Source organism: Lontra canadensis, unplaced genomic scaffold, assembly GCF_010015895.1.
Source record: "Lontra canadensis isolate GAN:19392208 unplaced genomic scaffold, GSC_riverotter_1.0 scaffold45, whole genome shotgun sequence".
NCBI lineage: Eukaryota > Metazoa > Chordata > Mammalia > Carnivora > Mustelidae > Lontra > Lontra canadensis.
Window position 1 is genome coordinate 9,354,496 of NW_022631039.1, and position 19,331 is coordinate 9,373,826.

The 19,331-nt window shown below is 47.3% G+C and overlaps 1 protein-coding gene and 1 non-coding gene across 2 annotated transcripts; one reads left to right on the top strand and one right to left on the bottom strand.

The window, feature by feature from the left end:
- Nucleotides 1-983: 983 nt before the first annotated feature.
- TRNAW-CCA lies at nt 984-1,055 on the bottom strand. The gene has a single exon. It is a non-coding gene; the product is annotated as a tRNA-Trp (tRNA).
- Nucleotides 1,056-11,673: 10,618 nt separating this feature from the next.
- On the top strand, nt 11,674-18,714 carry ATP5MF (ATP synthase membrane subunit f). Its single transcript, XM_032872656.1, has 4 exons — nt 11,674-11,777; nt 16,599-16,706; nt 17,749-17,865; nt 18,564-18,714. Exons 1-4 carry the CDS (start codon nt 11,765-11,767, stop codon nt 18,590-18,592), a joined length of 267 nt encoding a protein of 88 aa, XP_032728547.1. The 5' UTR covers nt 11,674-11,764; the 3' UTR covers nt 18,593-18,714.
- Nucleotides 18,715-19,331: the final 617 nt, after the last annotated feature.

A 19,331-nucleotide genomic window follows, 5' to 3' on the forward strand; every position in this document is an offset into this window, starting at 1 on the left:
TGTAGAGGATGCTTGCTTTTTTTTTTTTCTTTTTAAGCTCAGCCAAGGACAAACTTTTTTTTTTTTTTTTCCTCACCGTAGTATATACCCTTCCCAATAAGGGACAGACTTTTAAACTGAAGGGCAAATGAGGCTGATGCAATGAAAACTTAATCCTGGTAAATCCACCACATCTCCATTTCTGCTGGCCTGTGTTTACCCTCTCTCTCAGGTCAGGGTAACTAGTTTGTGTCTGAAACTGGATTGTTTTAAATACCTACTGGAGGGATGCATTTAAATGAATCCTAACTTGGGGCGCATGGCTGACTCAGTCCCTGCTCATGTGACTCAATCTCGGGGTGAATTCAAGCCCCACACTGGGCATGGAGCCTACTTAAAAAAAAGAAAAAGAAAAAGAAAAGAAAAAAAAATCCTAAATTAAAAAGTGGTAAATGCCAGGGTAATTTCCGCTTTCAGAAAGTTCAAGAATGGCATCTTCGACATAATAAATTTCTAATCAAGCTCACAGTATCTTCTTTAACCACAATGTTCAGGCCTCCCCCCCCCCTTTTATTTTATTTTATTTTATTTATTTATTTTAAAGAGAGAGACAGCATGAGCGGGAGGGCAGAGAGGGAGGGAGAGAATGACTCCAGGCTGAGATAAGAGCCCCTAGCGGAACTCGATGCCAGGACCCCTAGATCATGACCTCAGCTGAAACCGACTCTGCCACCCAGGCGCCCCTGCTCAGGGGCCTTTGACAGTAAGTGCAAACCATGAAAACTCCGAGAGTAGGGGTGGGGTAGAATTGGGAAACCAACATCTCCCTCAAGGTCACACAAATATCGACCAGGGATATTGTGCTATGTCCGTCTAGCGGCCCAATAAAAAAAAGCAAAAAACTTGTTAACAAAGTCACCTCGTGTCCTCTTTTAATATCCTATCTGAAGCATAATCCTGATAAGGATACGAACTGAAAGGTCTAAACAGAAAAGCCTCAGCCGTGACCCCGACGTGATTCGAACACGCAACCTTCTGATCTGGAGTCAGACGCGCTACCGTTGCGCCACGAGGTCCTGCAAGCTGGCCCGTTTGTTGTCGTTTAAACGACGTCTGTCGCAGCAGGTGTCAGGTGCAGTGTTTACTAAGTTTTTTTTTACGCCGCCTGTATTTTGACTTGGAATTGACTCTGAGTTCTTTGCCCCTCCTAAAACGGGACTAATCAAAGCAAAATATAAATGTGAATGAAGCAAGCAGGGAGCTCAGGGCGCGGGAGGGTCCTCGCGCTCGGGATTCCGGAAACCCTCCTCCCCAGGGCTTTTAGGGAGCCAAGTATGGGAAGCGTCTGGAAAATGTCAGTTGGAACTCCCAGGGAAGGCAGGAGTGGGGGCGTCTGGGATCCAAGTTCTCAGCACGCAAGCACCATGGGGATTTGCACCCCGGTAACGCCTATGGAGGAAGACTACTTCCACTTTCCAAAAGGAGCACTTAGAAGTTTTTTTACTTTTTGCTTAAACACACACACACACACACACACACACACACACACTCATTCATTGTAGAAACCTCATCAGATAGGAAAGCAAACAAAAAAAACTAGGGTAAGGAGTGTCGAGCACCTGCGGACACCAGGCTCTGTACATGTTGCCACCTGATGTGATCTCTTGGGTTAAAGAGCAACGGGTAGTGGAGGGTAGAGTAATGCTTCATGGTTGGGATGTGCAGTGTGACCGTGGTTAATAGGATTTTGGTAGCAGTGCTCTGTTCACTGATGGCGCTGAGTGAACGGAGAGGACCTGACATCAGGGAGATTCTGGACCCAGGAGCCATGTGACGCCCAGGTGTCCCTGCCCTGGGCATCATACAGGCTTCCTGGCATCATACAGGATGCCCTGGGCATCATACAGGCTTCCAAGACTGATCTTGCCTCATCGTTACTGGTGTAAGGAGAAACCTTCCACTTCTGAGTTTTAGGACTCGCGGCACACAATGTTGATTTTGAGTTGGGATCAAAGAATAGTTTATAGATATTTCCTCATTCCTCCATCATAGGCATACCCAGTCAGGACTAGCGCTATTCGGGGACACTTTAGACTGAAGATTTGAGGTCTCCGGTTCAAGACTGCCTTTCAGCATGGGCTTTACTTAATGCCTATGTATCCAGGCCTCCTGGAGGAAAATGAGAAGATCTCATTCTGTTTATGAAGGAGTACCGACAGCAAAGCTTCTACTGAAGATGCTGCAGTGGATTTGCTGTAGTGACAGAAGAACAAGCCTTCACTCTGCTGGCATTTCTCAGAACTTGGACCCAGCCACTCAAAGTGGCATCAAGAAGAGAAGTACCAGGGTGCCTGAGTGGCTCAGTGGTTTAAGCCACTGCCTTCAACTCAGGTCATGATCTCAGAGTCCTGGGATTGAGTCCCACATTGGGGCTCTCTGTTCAGCGGGGAGCCTGCTTCCCCTGCTTCTCTGCCTACTTGTGATCTCTCTGTCAAATAAGTAAATGAATCTTAAAAAAGAAGGTAAGTACCTTTTTATTGTTTCAATAACATATTGTATTTTTCAAATACAGCAAGTGATACTAATTTTAAACTGAGGAGATAGAGTTATGAGACGTAAAAGATGTATAGATCTATATCCTTTTAATGGGAATTGATTTTAAAAGTAACAGAACAGTAGGGGCACCTGGCTGGCTCAGTGGGTAGAGTGCGCAACTCCTGATCTCAAGGCTGTTAAGTTCGGGGCCCACATTGGATGCAGAGATTACTTAAAGATAAAATCTTTTAAAAAGTTAACAGAACAGTAAAGTGAACACCTCCAAGACACAGAGTTGGGGATCATCTCTCTCTCTAAAATGAAGGATTTTCCCCAAGCTCCACCCCAAGTGTTTGGATTTCTGTTTACCCCAGCGAGACCCCTAACACTGAATGCCCTCTTAGGAAGGGACCACCTACTGGGCATGAAGCTGCCAACCACCTTGACACTCACCTTGACAGCTCTTTGTGGCCTCAGACAATTCAGGGGTATTGGTGGCAGAGATGCAATACTCTTTCTTTCATTCTCCAGTAGCCTTACATTAAAAGAAGAGGGAAAAGGGCAAATGTGTTAAAACAAAAAAATTCTCTTTTACTAACCATCACAATGGAAAACTGCTACCATTGGTTTCTCAAAAAACTGCATTTTTAAAATAAATAAATAAATATTTATTTATTTATTTATTTGATGGAGAGAGATCAGAAGTAGGCAGAGAGGCAGGCAGAGAGAGAAGGGGAAGCAGGTTCCTCACCAAGCAGAGACCCCGATGGCTCAATGCAGGGCTCCATCCCAGGACTCTGGGACCATGACCTGAGTTGAAGGCAGAGGTTTTAACCCACTGAGCCACCCAGTCACCCCCCAAAACTGTATTTTTATTGGAACAAAACCACAGTACCTTCCTGGGCCTGGCCTGGGAAGGCTGGGCTCTGCCATGTGCCAAGCAGCTTGGTGCCTGCACCTATGGGTGAGTTTTTGGAAGGATTTTTGGAACAGACATGACACGATTTGAATATCGCTCAGATTTAAAATGTACACCCTGTCCTAAAATGTCATTGAAGTAGGGACCTCCAGACCCATAGCCCAACCATTGCCATGCCCCCACCAAGAACTCAGACTGACCTTGATGCTTACATGCCAGGACAAGTCATCTTGCCTTGTTCCTGATTTTATGGGGAAAGCATCCAGTCTTTCACCTTGATGTATGAAGTGGGCTTTAGGTTTTCATAGTTTACATGAAAAACTAGATATTCTCCCTTAGGGAAGGGCAGTGTCTATGGGTCTTGAAGACTTTGGGATCAATTTTCAGGAGTTTTCTGGGAATTCAATACAAGCTTACTTTATCTTTTTTAAGATTTTATGTATTTATTTGACAGAGAGGGAACAGAAGCAGGGGAAGTGGGAGAGGGAGAAACAGGCTTCCCCACTGAGCAGGGAGCCCAACTCAGGGCTCTATCCCAGGACCCTGGGAGCAGGTCCTGAGCCGAAGGCAGCCACTTAAAGACTGAGCCACCTAGGCACCCCACATTCATCAGCTTTGATGGAGAAGGAGAGATGCTGCATGAGCCTGAGTACGTAGCATTTCCTTTCTTTTTCTTTCTCCTCCTCTTGCAGACCCAGAACGTCTAACCACAGTGCTCATTAGGGCTCTGATTTTTTGTTGTTGTTGTTATAAGATTCTACCTACACTTTCCTCTCCGTTTATGCCACATGCAGCGAGGACCTGTCATGATTCAACCTCTTCAAGGTCCATCCAGCCCCTTGCCCACCTGACCCCTCCTATTCTCTGGATCGGGAAGAGGTCTGCATCTTTCTCACTCTGGTGTTCTCCAAACAGACTACTGCGGACAGCACTTTCGTAACCTGGCTTCAGTTTCCCTTGTCAGCCAAGTTTTCTGAGATGTCACATAATGCTGGGTCATTGGCTCATACTGGTCTTCATGCTGGTGATGCCCTTCCTGTTGTCACTACTCCACCAGCTGGTATTTCCTTCCAAAGCCAGTGGGGCTCAGCGTGGTGTTTCCCCGATTTTTCTTTGGCTTCCTCAAGGGTAGAGGAAATACACCGGAGTGAGAAGATGGAACCCAAAGTCTGTGCCTGAGACTCAGAAGAGGAGCAACGGGCCAGAGTGGTCCCCTCTGTAGAGTCAGTTTTAAAGGGCTCCAGAAAAGAAGGGACCAACAGGACAGAACCTGGAGGGCCTTGGCTGGGCGGCAAGACTGTGTCCAGTACAGGCTCTGGTGACCTGGGCTTTTATCCCCTACCCCACCCCGCAGTCCTCAGCTGAGGCTCGGGACAGGTTACAATGGGACTTGGTGTTAGTCCCCATCCCCACCTGACTCTCACAGAGAAGTCATCCTTGGCGGGAAAATCGAGACTAGACAGCCGATTTGCAGTTCAGGACTCTCTGGACCTCCATCAGAGTTCTGCCTCTTTCTAGTCCTAACCTCCGGGCTCCTGCTCCCCCTTCCCCGCCCAGAGGAGGATGCGGGCAGCACGGACACCTGAGGGAACTCAACGGGCCTCAGGATCCTGCCACCGACAGCCAGTGCAGTGGCCTTCACCTTCCTTGCTCCTTGGCGGTTTTCCCGCAGTGCCCCCCCTAGTGCACCCTTCAAGACTCCAAGAGCAGGGGCGCCTGGCCCGCTCAGTCAGAGAAGCATGCGACTCTTGATCTCGGGGATCGTGAGTTCCAGCCCCACTTGGGTGTAGAGATCACAAACACACAAACACATAAATAAACTTAAAAGAAAAAGATTTCAAGACCAGCGGGTGCGAAGGCAACTGTCGCTGCGCCCCTGTGCGCTTGTTCCCTTCGCAGCGGTACTTCCTTCTCATCCTCAACTGGGGCGATTTGGGCCCACAGGTGACAGTCTGCTCCCCTGTCCGCCCCGCATCTGGGAAAGGGAGAGAGGTAACCGGCTGCGCCTTGGTGCGGCGAACACCCAAGTTCGGGGCTGTACACTCTCCCCCAGGCGGAGGGCGGCAGCCAAGTTCTCTTCCACCCTCCCCTCCCTTGCGCCGGGCCTCCCGGGAGCAGATCCCCGCAGTCCTCGGGTGGGAGCGCGCCCCCAGCCAGGCGCTAGCCCCATCAGCAGCCGCGTCCGGCTCCGCTCGGCTCCTCCCAGGCAACCCCAGCCGAGCTCCTGCGGGCGTGAGCGGGAGCGATGGGTGGAGTCCTCCAGGCGAACCTCCTGGATCCCTTCCTCTTCTGCATGGAAATGGTTTCGTGTGTCCTGCACTCTCTTCAAAGTTCATTTCAATTTTCGCTTCGGGCGCTTGTTGACCCAGGACGGTGTCTGGGGGTATAACTGAGGCTTAGACAGAGCTTACCTCCAGTTTTGGCCTGCTGATCCCAAGCATCCGGAGTCGGGGGAGACCCTTGCTCTTGCACCGAGGTCTATAATTCCCGTCCTCCGGGAATGGACTTTCCTTGGTGGCATCTGAGCCCCCACCAGTGGCGCAGGAACCCGACAGAGCTTCCCGACCTAACGCAGGGCGCGACTTGTTGTCCTCCCTACTCTCCCTTGGGAGTCCTCGTCTCTTTCACAGAGTTGATTGGTTTGTCCTCAGCGGGTGCCACGCCAGGTCCGACGGTCTGATCCAAGGTCGCAGCTTGGAGGGGAGAGCCTGGAGGCGAACAGCGCTTGTCTTCTGGCGAGGCTCTGGAGCTGCTGGCTCGCGTGAATTGGAAAGCAGGGCCTGGAGACCGCTGCGCGCGCGGCTCACCAGCGCGAGGAAAGGAGCGGCTGGTGGCCGCTGCGTCCCCTCCTCCTCTTCCCCGGCTCCACCCCGCCACCTGGCACGCGTGGGGGACCCAAGCGTCGCCCGAGCCCACCGTGCAGACCTCCGGAGCCTGGAAGGCCCCAGAGTCCGGAGGCGAGCGCGTGATGACCACTCCCTCGGGTGGAGGGCTGAGGGCCAGAAGCCTGGATTTTATACATAAAAAAGCCAAGGTTTCAGTTAATGAACGGGGTGGGGGGTGCCCCTTATTCCAGAGATACTTGTACTCCGCAGGACAGGAACAGCTTCAAGTGCGTTCCCCTGCAGACACTACTAATACGTTTTCAGAACCCAGGGACCAAGGAAAACTAGCCATGAGGTAAGAACTGCGTTTTTATCGCAAAGTTCTGTGCTTTTCATCGTGGGAAGTCTCAAGATTGTTCCTGACAATTACACTTCATAGCTCATCACAGATCGTTGGGCGGAGCTGGCACTAAGCAGCTCTGTGGGGAATTGATGAAAATTTATATGTATAAAAGAGTGGACTATCCTTCCATGATATATACATATATCAAATCATTTTATTGTATATCTTAAACTAATTCAATGTTATAGGTCTGTCAAAAATAATCCATGTGCAGGAAAAAAAAAAAAAGAGAGAGAGAGATCGCCCGTTCCACCGGTCTACTTGTACAAACATGTGCTCTCTAAGACAAGGCGTCCTTTTAGGGATAATCCCCAACCATATGAGGGAGGGCTTTGAAGTTTTCTCCTATAGATCTTGTACATATTTTGTTAGATGTATACCTAGGTATTTAATAGTTTTGGGTGTTAATTTAAAATGATACTGTGTTTTTAATTTCAAACACAGTTGGTTCATTGTATAGGAAAGCTGCTGACCTTTGTATATTAACCTTGTACCTGCGACCTTACTACTAATCACTTACTAGTTCCATGAATGTTGTTGATTCTTTCTGAATTTCTAGGTAATCACGTCATCTGCGAGTAATGACAGTTTTACATCTTTCTTCCAAAGTCGTACACCTTGCCTTATTGCATTAACAAGGACTTCTGGTGCCATGTTGAAAGGGAGTGGTGAGGGGACATTCTTGCCTTGTTCCTGATCTTAGTGGGAAATGTTCTAGTTTCCCTTCATTGAATATGATGTTGGCTGGAGAATTTTTTTAATTCTTTTTTTTTTTAAAGATTTTATTTATTTATTTAACAGACAGAGATCACAAGTAGGCAGAGAGGCAGGCAGAGAGAGAGGGGGAAGCAGGCTCCCTACCAAGCAGAGAGCCCGATGCGGGGCTCGATCCCAGGACCCTGGGATCATGACCTGAGTTGAAGGTAGAGGCTTAACCCACTGAGCCACCCAGGCACCCCGGCTGGAGAATTTTTTATACATAGTTTTATTCAAGTTTAGAAAGTTTCACCCTGTTCCTAGTTTACTGAGAGGTTTTATCATGAGTTGGATTTTGTCCAACACTCTGCAGTGTTTTTTTTGGATTTGTCCTGCGTGTACACCACACACAGGTTGGTCTGGGACCTGGGTAGTTGCTTACTCTACTTCAGTTCTCAAAACCTTTGATATGCAGTTTAGGGTCAGAGCAACACACTGCCAGATTGGTGGGGAGCCCAGAGTTTGTACAGAACTGTTGGGGATCCTAAAAATATAACCTACTAAAAGAAAATTTTAAATGAAGAAAACACCAAAGCGCCATCATTTAACGAGGATATTTTAACATTCCCTTCAGATATTATCCACTTGTAAAAATTTTGTCTTAAATAATTATTTAAAAATAATAAGTACCATTTTGGGGCACCTGGCTGGGTCAGTCACTGGAGCATGGGACTCTTGATCTCCGGGTTGTGAGTTCAAGCCCCATGTTGGGTGTGGAGCCTACTTTTAAAATAAATAAATTAGTTAAACAAATAGATAGATAGATAGATATAAATACCATTTCAGAATCTATTTTACTTAAGTATTACATCTTCCGTTTGCCTAATCCTTTCAATCACAACTTTAAATATTGCGTCGTGTTCCATCGAAGGCACTATGCCAGTATCTTAATTATCTCAATTACTACATAATGATTGCTTCCCCAGTACAGAATTAAATTTATAGGACCCAGAGCACCTGAATGGCTCAGTTGGTTAAGCGGCTGCCTTTGGCTCAGGTCATGATCTTGGGGTCCTGAGATCGAGTCCTTGTGCTGGGCTCCCTGGGAGCCTGCTTCTCCATCTTCCCCTGTCTCCCAGCTTGTGCTCTCACTCTCTCTGTCAAATAAATAAAATCTTAAAAAGAAAAAAAACAACTTTACAGTATCCAACTCCAACTCTCACATGTAGAGTTCTGTTAACACAAACATCACATCTGGAAAATGTCCCAATCGATTTCTCAGCACTAATTCCCCGAGAAAGTACACTCTTTGATAGTTTTGAAAACTTTTTTCAAAAATGTCCACACTGGGAAGTGTCAGGGCTCTTGTGGGTGACTTGACAATCACATTCTAGTATGAAATGAGATCACTTCACCAGGTCCCTATAACCTTAGATCCAGTCATCCCCCCTCCTAAACACGCAGCCTGTCAATTCCGATCACCAGCATCCTGGGGCCAGCAAACTCAGCTCGGTGAGTTTCCTCTGCCCTTGAGCTGAGAGTGACAGGGACAGATTCTTCTGGAGAATTACCATTTAATTCTATTTACATCACTTCTTTAGGTTTCTGTGATGGACTATATGTTTGTATCTTCTAAAAATTCATGTGTTGAGGGGCATCTGGGTGGCTCATTTGTTGAGCACCCGACTCTTGTTTCAGCTCAGGTCATGATCTCAGTATGGAGAGGTTGAGCACCTCTTTGGGTTCTGTACTGGGGCAGGTTTGGGGGGCAGTGGGTGGGGAGAGTGCTTGAAGATTTTCTCCCTCTGCCCCTCCCCCACTCTCTCGTGTATGTTCTTTCTCTCAAATAAACAAATATATATATATATATATATATTTTAAAGATTTTATTTATTTATTTGACATACAGAGATCACAAGTAGGCAGAGAGGCAGGCAGAGAGAGAGGGGGAAGCAGGCTCCCTGCTGAGCAGAGAGCCCAATGCGGGGCTCAATCCCAGGACTCTGGGATCATGACCTGAACCCAAGGCAGAGGCTTTAATCCACTGAGCCACCCAGGCGTCCCACAAATATATATTTTTAAAGATTTTATTTATTTTTTTAAGAGTTTATTTATTTATTTGACATACAGAGATCACAAGTAGGCAGAGAGGTGAGGATGGGGGGGGTGAAGCAGGCTCCCTGCTGAGCAGAGAGCCTGATGAGGGGCTGGATCCCAGAACCCTGAGATCATGACCTGAGCCAAAGGTAAAGGCTTAACCCATTGAGCCACTCAGGTGCCCCTAAAGATTTTATTTATTTGACAGACAGAGACAGAGAGAGGGAACATAAGTAGGGGGAGTGGGAGAGGGAGAAGCAGACTCCCTACCCAGCAGGGAGCCCGATGCGGAACTCAATCTTGGGATTCCAGGATCATGACCTGAGCCGAAGGCAGTCTCTTAACCAACTGAGCCACCCAGGTGCCCACATTTCTCCATTTTTATACACATTCACACCTTTCTTCCCCATTACCTTTATTGTTCCCTTCATCATTTAAAAATATGATATTTTGTACCACTTTTCTTGCTTTTCGGTTGTGTTTTCAACATCATTCCTTGTCTACAACACTCTCTTAAATTCTCTTTATAATGTGCTATATTTTTGTTGATTCCCATTTTTAATTTTTTCACCACCTTTTACAACTTATTTTTATGTTCCCTCATCTCTCATTTTGTCTTCATGACTTATTGTATAAATTTCATTTCTAATCTTTGTGCCTTTTAAGAGAGGGGCTACTGGGTAGCTCCACTGGTTAAGTGTCCGACTCTTGATTTCAGCTTAGGTCATGATCTCAGGGTCGTGAGATCCAGCCCCACATCAGGCTCCATGCTGGCATGGAGCCTGCTTAGGATTCTCTGTCTCCCTTTCCCTCTGCCCTTCCCTCTCTAAAAAACCCAAAAACCAGAAAGAAAAAACAAAAGAACACGTGTTAATGGGTAATGATGCCTCCTACCCCCACACCCCTATCCATTGCTGGTGACAAGTTGTTGAATTTACCAGGACTGGAGAAGTAATTTTCCAGCAACTCATGAACATGTCATCCAAAGCCACCTCAGAGAGCATGGGTTTGTTTTATTTTGTTTTGTTTTTTAGATTTTATTTATTTATGTGACAGACAGAGATTGCAAGTAGGCAGAGAGGCAGGCAGAGAGAGGTGGCGGGGAAAGCAGGCTCCCTGCTGAGCAAGGAGCCCAATGTGGGACTTGATCCCAGGACCCCAGGATCATGACCTGAGCTGCAGGCAGATGCTTAACTGACTCACCACCCAGGTGTCCCAAGAAAAGGTATTTCAAATGAATTAAACTTTTATGAGGAAGCAAATATCAACAAAGTGTACTCTGCCCCAGTGCAGAGTCCAGTTTCTTGATGGACCTATGAAGGGAGAAAATTGCAGCCCTCTTGTCGAGGGCATGGATCATGGCACTCAGCCTCTAGCCCAGAGTGTTTACATCATGCTCCAGGGACAGCAAGATCCTTGTCCCTGTTTTCTTTTGAAGGTGAATGGCTAAGGCTTAGAAATCATGGGTTTTAGGGAACCCTGTGCATGGTAAGTCCAGAGTGTGTTGTCAGTCCTGGTTTTTCACATAACCACAAATCCCTTTTTATTTATTTATTTAGTTAGTTAGTTACGTCCACAAATCCTTCTGGTTTTTTACACTTAGGCTCTTTCTTGAATAGGGAAGAAAACTGTGGAATCCTAGAGTTCCCTGAGGCAGGCAGCTCCCCTGCCACTGTCTACTGGTGCCAGCTGCATTGGACCCCTACTTTAGAGAAGGAAGTGAATGAAGTTCAGAGAGTAGAAGCGTCCTGTCCAAGTTAGAACTCCTTAACCAGGAATGGTTATCGTGGACTTTTCAGAAAAAAATAAAATGATGGTGAGGCATCATTGTGTTTGGAAAAGTGGAAGAAATAAGGGCTGGAGCTGTGTACCCCTAGGGTCTTGCTTCTTTCTGTCTTCAGAGCCCAGCCCAGAGCTGGGACATATATCTTAGGCCCCTGTAATCTCCCACAACAATTTGAAGGCGAAAAAGTAAGAAAGCCAGGATGCTTTTTTCTCCTCACTTCCCATCTTTAGGTCCCTTCCAGTCTCCTCCCTCCTTGGATGGAAAGCTCAGGCTGAGCCCTACCATCACCAGCCGGTCCCCCTTCTCCGTATCCCTCCGTCTCCATCCGCCTCTACCCCTGCGGAATCTTGGGGCTTTGCCCTCCAGGGACTTGCCCTTCCCCCATATGGTGCACTTGCAGCTCCAGACTCCCGGCAGCCGCGACCTGCTTCCCATAAACCTCTGCTTCCCCGCCGACGGGCGCGCCAGCTCCCTACCCAGGAGTCCTTGCGCGGCCCGGCGGAGCGTACACCCAGGACTCCAAGATGGCGTCAGTCGGTGAGTACTTGTACCCAGTTAAGGTTGCAAGGTTGAAGGCAGGATCCGTGTTCCGGGATTCGGGGCTCAGAGCTACACTGGGAGGGGAGGGGGCTGCGGAGACGCCTGCCCTTCGCTCAGGGCCTTCCCTGTGGCCTCACCAGAGGTGCGCCGAGCCTTTTGTCTAGAGCCTTTCACCGTTCGACCTTCGCTCACTCAGCTGCGCAGGCCACCTGCCCAAGGGCCCGCGTCTCTCGGCTGCAGCGGCGGGAGTGAGGGCACCCGGAGGATGCGTCTGCGAGCTGGGGACTGCACCACCTCCGGCCACTCTTCCTCCTTGCTGAATAATATTGACCCCGTCGTAGCCCAGGCGCTTTGCATTTGAACCCTGCGCGCAGCTTCTGCCCTTCTTAACAAAGCTGAAGCTCACATTAAGCTCTAGAAGGAGCGAACGCCTAGGACGGTGCCCGAGACCACGTCAGGTTGGACCGTTTGTGTGGAATACGCGTTGAATAGGCTTAGAGAGGTGAGGTGACTTACTCAAGGTCACGACTAGTGAGAGGGCTGAGCTGAGATGCAAACCTAGGAGTCTGGGACCTCGTGGTAAACGGAGTTTTAAATCGCAAGGATGGCTTTATGATCTGCAGGTTTTTCAGTGACATGCGTGAGTAAATCCACACTTACCGGACTGTGCACACTGATATATATATATATATATATATATATATATATGTTCCTTCTTTTTTTTTTTTTTTTTTAAGTACGGAAACCATGTTTTAGCCCTAGCGCCTCTCTCAGTAGCCTTGTCAGTAAGCCTCTGTCTGGAACATTGATCCCATATTAAAGTTGAAAATAAGGGTCAGCAATGTGTGTGGCCTGCCTGAGGCAGAGTTTTGATTAACCCGTGTGTTTTACCCAATTTCTATATTCTTTTTTTTAAAGATTTTTATTTATTTATTTGACACAGAGAGATCACAAATAGGCAGAGAGGCAGGCAGAGGGAGAGCGGGAAGCAGGCTTCCCGCTGAGCAGAGAGCCCAACCGTGGGGCTCCATCCCAGGACCCCAAGACCATGGCCCGAGCCAAAGGCAGAGGCTTAACCCACTGAGACCCCCAGGCGCCCCTCAGTTATTATATTCTTAATATCAGCCTGGAGAAATGAAGAGGGGATCAGAAAAGATGAGAATGGTGCTGTTTTTCCCATTTGTAACAAATGAGCATGAGAATATTAATCAGCCGTGGTTGTGTTGTTTAAACAAGAGGACATGTGAAAGGAGGCATTGCAACTCTGCATCACTTCAGTAGAGAGAAGTGATGAGCACTGTGGACAAAGGATTAAACAACTTAGTACGTGTAAGGTTCTTGAAACACTGCCTGGCCTGCTGTTAGAGTACTTGTCATCTCAGCTTCCACTCTGTGACCTTTGAGCGGGGTCATGCCATGGCTGGCCCATTCAGCATCACCCTAGGTGAAGAAGTTGAACTCCCAGTCTCTGAAGTACTCAACAGTCTTTTAGCTGGTGTCTTTCGCCAGAGCATAAAGCCACTAGTTCATTAGCAAGTAAAGTGATGGAAATATGAATTAACAGCAGTAGATGAGATTGGGTCAGCAAACTGTGGCCAATGGGTTAGATTTCCTGTGATCTGTTTTTGTATGGTGTGTGAAATAGAATGTTTTTTTTTTAATTAAAAAAAAAAATGTTATAGAGGCTCTTAACTCTGTGGCCGACCCCTAGGCTGGATTTAGCACCCAGAAGACACTTAGCATTTTCATGCCTCTCCATATAGGTGGGCAGTATGCTTTTTTTGAAGTCATAAAATCAGACCAGCGAGCCAGCAGAGGGAGGGATGTGTGGCACTGTGGGAAGTGTTGGGGGGAGGGTTCCAGTTCTGCTGCTCAGGACTGAGGTCTTTGTCTTCCATTAAGAGACACAGTCTTGGAAAAAGGGTAGATGTGCCTCTGACCAATCTGATGATCTCTCAGAGTTTTTTGATGGTGCTGTATTTGGCTCTCCTTAGGCCCAGTGTGAATTTTTTCCCCCGTCTTTATAAATTTCTTAGTTTTTGTTAAGGAAATCCTCTTTATATGTCTAAATATAAAGAAAAATGAATTTTAAATTGTTGGCTGCTTTCTCCAGTGATGTGCCAAGGCACCATGCCAGCCTCTGAATGTGATTGTGAGAGTGCCGAGTATGTTTTCATAAGTTTGTGGGATCAGAAGTGACCTTTTTTTTCTTTTTTTTTTTAGTTACCAGCCTTATCAGTCAAAAATACTTTGACTTAAAACACTGTTTCTTTTGTATACCTCCCCCAATGTAGTCCTATGATTAAAAGCATTTTTAAATCTTTTATTATGGACGATTTCAAAGGGAAGGGAAGCAGTAATGTAATGAACACTTTAGACTCATTACCCAGCGTCAACAGTTAGCAACATTCGGCCCTTCTAGTTCCATCTATACTTTTGTCCTGCACTCCCCACCGTGTGGCCATATATAAAGCCAGTTGGTTTTAGAATCACATGTTTGCACTCCTCACTGCATGGAAGAAGGCTTCGGGACTGTAGCAAAGGTGCTGACTGTGTTCTTGTTCAAGAAGAAACATGGTATAGTTATTCTTGGACCGCGGCCTTCTGAACCAAGTGAAGACAAAACTTGGCCTGTAAAAATGTGTACTTGTTAAACTTTTCTAAGAATAGCATGGACAGGGTGACAGAGAAAGGTATAGGCCATTCTCTAATGACATCATTGTGTGGTATTGCTATCATTGACACTAACCTCTCCAGCAGAGATTTGGAACATATCCCGAAATCCATTTGAGACTATCTCATGTGGAAAAATAGCACCACACTAATCACATCACAGTTTTGTTTGTAAAGGAACTAAAGGATGCAATTAATCCCTAAAATCCTGCTGCTTAAAATGTCCTTAAGTTTGGTTTGTGAGCCATTTCTTTGTCTACTTCTGTCTTTTTCGTTTGTTTCACATAGACCGTAATGACATTTCAACAAGAATAATATAATAGTTCACAGTTCCGAGTGCTGTTCCAAAAGTTTTTACATAGACTCTCATTTAGTGCTTGGAGTAAGCCATTTCACAGACCAGGAAACTGGAGCTCAGAGGTTATTTAGGAAGTCATGTTTAGTGCTTGAGGTGAGGTGGGCAGAGGAGGAGGCCTTTTAGGGAATGGCATTTAAGTTGAGCTGGCTGTGCGGTGATCTAAGAGCACGGCACATACAAAGGCCCTCAGGTAAAGAAGCAGAAAGGGGTCTGGCGGAAGTGTGGTGAGCCTGCTAAGATGAGTGGGTGAGATGGTTGTCTGGCGATAGAATGTTGGCTCCTGAGAACAAGGCCCCTGTCTGCGGTCAGTGCTGTAGCCACATTGTGGAGCCCACTGCCTGGTATACAGTAGGTGCTCCGTATTGTTGGACTGAGACTAGATAGAAGATTCAGGCCCGTTTATTTGGGACACACAGCCTAAACCGTAACCCTCAACCTAGATGTCTGCAAGTCTTAGGTGCCCCCACCTGTCACTTGTGGCCTCTTGACAAACACTGGATCTGGCGCATTTGGGCCAATGTTTCGTTCTCCAAGTGACCCGTAGCAGATGAGAAGCTGCCATAAAGCCGTGTATTTCTGTTCATGGCCCAACCACCCCTGCCTTTGTTAAGTGTTGGGAGATGTCAGAAGATCTGTGGGGTTCCCTTCAGTGAGGCTGGTCCTTACCGAGCCTTAGTCTTTCCTTGGTTCCCCAAAATGGAGAAGAAACCTTTCTTTGAGTGATTTGGTCTGAGTCTTTCTGTGGTTGGTAATCTTTAAGAAAGGACAATAGTCTTTGACTCCTTGCCTTGAAGAGGGTACCTGCCCAGCAGCTTTTTCTTTTTTTTTTTTTTTAATTTATTTGACAGAGAGAGATCTCAAGTAGGCAAAGAGGCAGGCAGAGAGAGAGGGGGAAGCAGGCTCCCTGCTGAGCAGAGAGCCCGATGTGGGGCTCGATCCCAGGACCCTGGGATCATGACCTGAGCCAAAAGCAGAGGCTTTAACCCACTGAGCCACCCAGGCACCCCTGCCCAGCAACTTTTAAAGTTGATCTCTGTGGGAAGGATGAGAAAGGAGACTATTCTCTCCTTACGAGCATCTGAACATTCACAGTTCTGCCCCCTCCGGTCCCCTTCCTAATCTACTCTTAAGCCGAGATAATTATGATATGGCCTCAACCTGGAGCCCTTCCTGTTCTGTCCCCAGCCTCATTGGAGTATTATCTGGGGCCCATTAGATCATGTGGGGTGGTTTTTATTATGGCATTTAACATTTAACATTTTATTATGGCATATTAACATTATGGACCCAGGTAGGATGCTTGAAGTGTAAGATTGTCTGCAGGAGCATGGGAGCCAGACCTAAGGCTGAGCCCTGCCTCTACTGTCTGCATGCTGTGTGAACTTGGCCAAGTTGCCTCACTCCTCTGAGTCAGTCTCCGCCACTCGTAAAACAAAGGCATTAGCTACTTACTGTGAAGATTAAATGAGGTAATACATGTAAATATTAGTTTTGTAGGCATTTTTCTCTTCTGTCCTCCACTTGATTACTTAATTCCTCATGGCCCTTAGGCTCTGTTTTTACATAGTTTTTCCCAGTAAGGTGTTATTTCAAATCTTGATCATTAGTAAAACTTTACATACCCTCTGGCTTAAAACGGTGAGAATTCGTGTGATATAGTTATTTGTAATATTCCTTGTGTGCAGCCTGTGTAGTGACTTATGGATGGTTGAAGTAAGTGACATAAAAGGATGCTATTTGTCTTACTGGAGGGTTTTCAGTGTGTGTTTTCTGCTCTTCCTTTTCAGTACCCCTGAAGGAGAAGAAGCTCTTGGATGTGAAACTAGGAGAGCTGCCCAGCTGGATACTGATGCGGGATTTCACCCCTAAGGGCATTGCTGGCGCATTTCAAAGAGGTCAGAGCCATGTGTAAAAAAAGAACAAATTTCTGGGTCTTCTGGTCTCCCTTTCCTCTGAACTAATCGAGCAGTCAAGGCCTTGTCTCAGACCAGTATGTAGAGGAGGATAGGGTCAGGTTGTTAGCCCCTGAAGCTCGGTGTTTGGTGACTGGCCCTGTCACAGGCTGGTTCTAAGATTAATTTCAGCCACGAAAATGTTTTCTGCTGCTTGGAATTGGTACCACTGCCTTCGCATTTTTGTCATAAGATGTCTTAAAGAGGAGAATGAGTTTAAAGCATAGTGGACGTTAGACCATAATGTAATGCTCATCCCCCTGTCAGGCAAAACTTCCAGGATGGATGTTTGAAATGATCTGTCCTTCAGGTCTGTGCATGGTCACATCAGTCCCATGGGGTTCCTGTCCTCATTCCAGGAATCAGAGACTCACATGAACCCACAGATGCTGTGTAATCTCTGGCTTCAGGCCCCTCTGAGGCCTTTCCTTAGATTAGAATTCTCTGCCTTTTCCCCATAGTTGGTGACAACAGTCCCTGACTTCATAGCTTCCCTCACTGCTATAAACCAGGGCCTTCTAGAATCATTTCAATCTTTGTCAGCCAAGCCACAAGACCAAAAGAGGGCAGAAACTGTTTCCTCACTGGTGGAGATGATGGCACAAAGCCTTCTTCCCCAACAGGGGGAGACCTAGCCAGCCTCAGCCATGTGGCCTTTACTTGGGGTTGGGTTTTTGGTCAGAATTATGGTAAGGGGATCCCTAGGGCTGGACATGAGGGTGAGGTGGGATCAAAGGCTGGCAGGCTGAGCCAGGTCTGTTAAGGTGAAGGCCAAAGCATCAGGGTAGGATCCATGTGGGCCTAGTCCTGGGCTCCCAGGGCAAGACCCAAGGGGGACTGGGGCTTTCCCGTAACCAGGCAGTGAATTGAGGGTGAATGGCTTCAAGAGTCAGAACGGAACTGGGTCCCTGAATGTAAGACAAGACTCGACTTTGCACCACGTTAAGCATTCACGGCAAACAGTGGCCTCCTCTCGTGTTTGCAGGTTACTACCGGTATTACAACAAGTATGTCAATGTGAAGAAGGGGGGCGTCGCTGGGATTTCTATGGTGCTGGCAGCTTATGTGGTCTTCAACTACTTTCGTTGTTATAAGGAACTCAGTGAGTGTCTCTCTGGTCACCCCACCCTCTGGGTTTTCTCATTGCTGGGTGGGACTGGTTCGCTGTCAGGTTTACGAGTCCATTCTCTGGCAGCTAAAAAATTGGGAGGGACTTATGAAAATATAGTATAGAGGATGCTATTTTAAGCAAGAAAATTGTGGCAAAGAAAAAATGAAGACAGGAAAACAAACACGAAGTCAGATAAAGGTAGTACTTAGGAAGCATTCTGTAAGGTGCTGCAGGCTCCGCTGAGGGTTGGTGGAAAATTTTGGCTTCATGTTCCTAGCAGCCAGTGCGAAGAGAGAAACAGGAGTGGTACAGTCCGGCGTCTGTGCTGTGTTCTGGAAAAGGGCAGCTTGTCCTAGGTCTGAGGCCCGAGAGGAGCTTATGGTGGGAGATAGTGGCAGAGGGCCTGCGGCAGCCCCTGCCAATCAGAAAGCCAGGGTGATGTTGGCTCTGGAGGCCAGGCTCTCGGCTACTGGGTCTGAGCGCGTGTTCCTTCCAGGAAGAGGCTGGCCAGGCAGTGGATTGGCTCCTGAGGTGTTACCTCCACATCTGCCTGTTCTGCTGAGACCCTGGCAGGCAGGTTCTGGGTTATCTCCTGAAAGGAATTCTCGGGATGACTTTCTCTCCCCCACCTGTCATGCGCTTTCACTACACCTTTAAAGAAACTTACCATCTTGCCTTTTTAACTTCAGAACACGAGCGGCTACGCAAGTACCACTGAAGAGGGCCCAGTGTGGAAGCACATGCGCGGCATTCCTGACCATCACCTTTGCTTGGCACCCTTGAATCCTTTCATATCCTTATTCAGAATTAACGTCCAATAAAAGATGACTGGTACTCGGACTGCTTGCCTGGTGTAGCCATTTCCCTGCCCTCTCTGAGCCTCTGCTGCAGTAGTTCCCAAAGAGCCATTCATGTCCACAGCTCAGGGCATTGAACCAGTGGGCTCCTGGACCTGTCCCTGCTCACAGGAGGTGGGCTGTCACCTAGTTAAGCCTGTGAAGTGCCTGGAGGGGTCTCCCTGCTCTTTGCACCTGGAATGTTCTAAACACTTCTAGCTTTTTGTCAACTGATGATTTTACATCAGAACAGAAGTCCCGAATGCTTGAGAATGCCTTCCCCTCCTCCATCTAGCTGCCAGGCTGCAGTCTTGTGGGCCCTCCTGCTAAGGAAGCTTCCTTGCCTGGGGGAGGATTCAGGGAAGCAAGGGAAAACACAGGCCCTGACAAGAGCTCACAACCGCCCCTATATCCAGCTCCCCCCCCCAACCCCATCCTTACCCTTCATCAGAGATCTTCCTTAAAGGGAAGTTAGAAACCAGTTCTGGGGTGTATGGTAAGAACAAACGGATACTGTGGCTAATTATCTTGTAGAAGATCCAAATTTGAATAAGCAGGTGTCATCCAGCATCTGAGATGATGTAAGGAGAACCTCACTTGGCTATTCCAAACAAGGCCAAA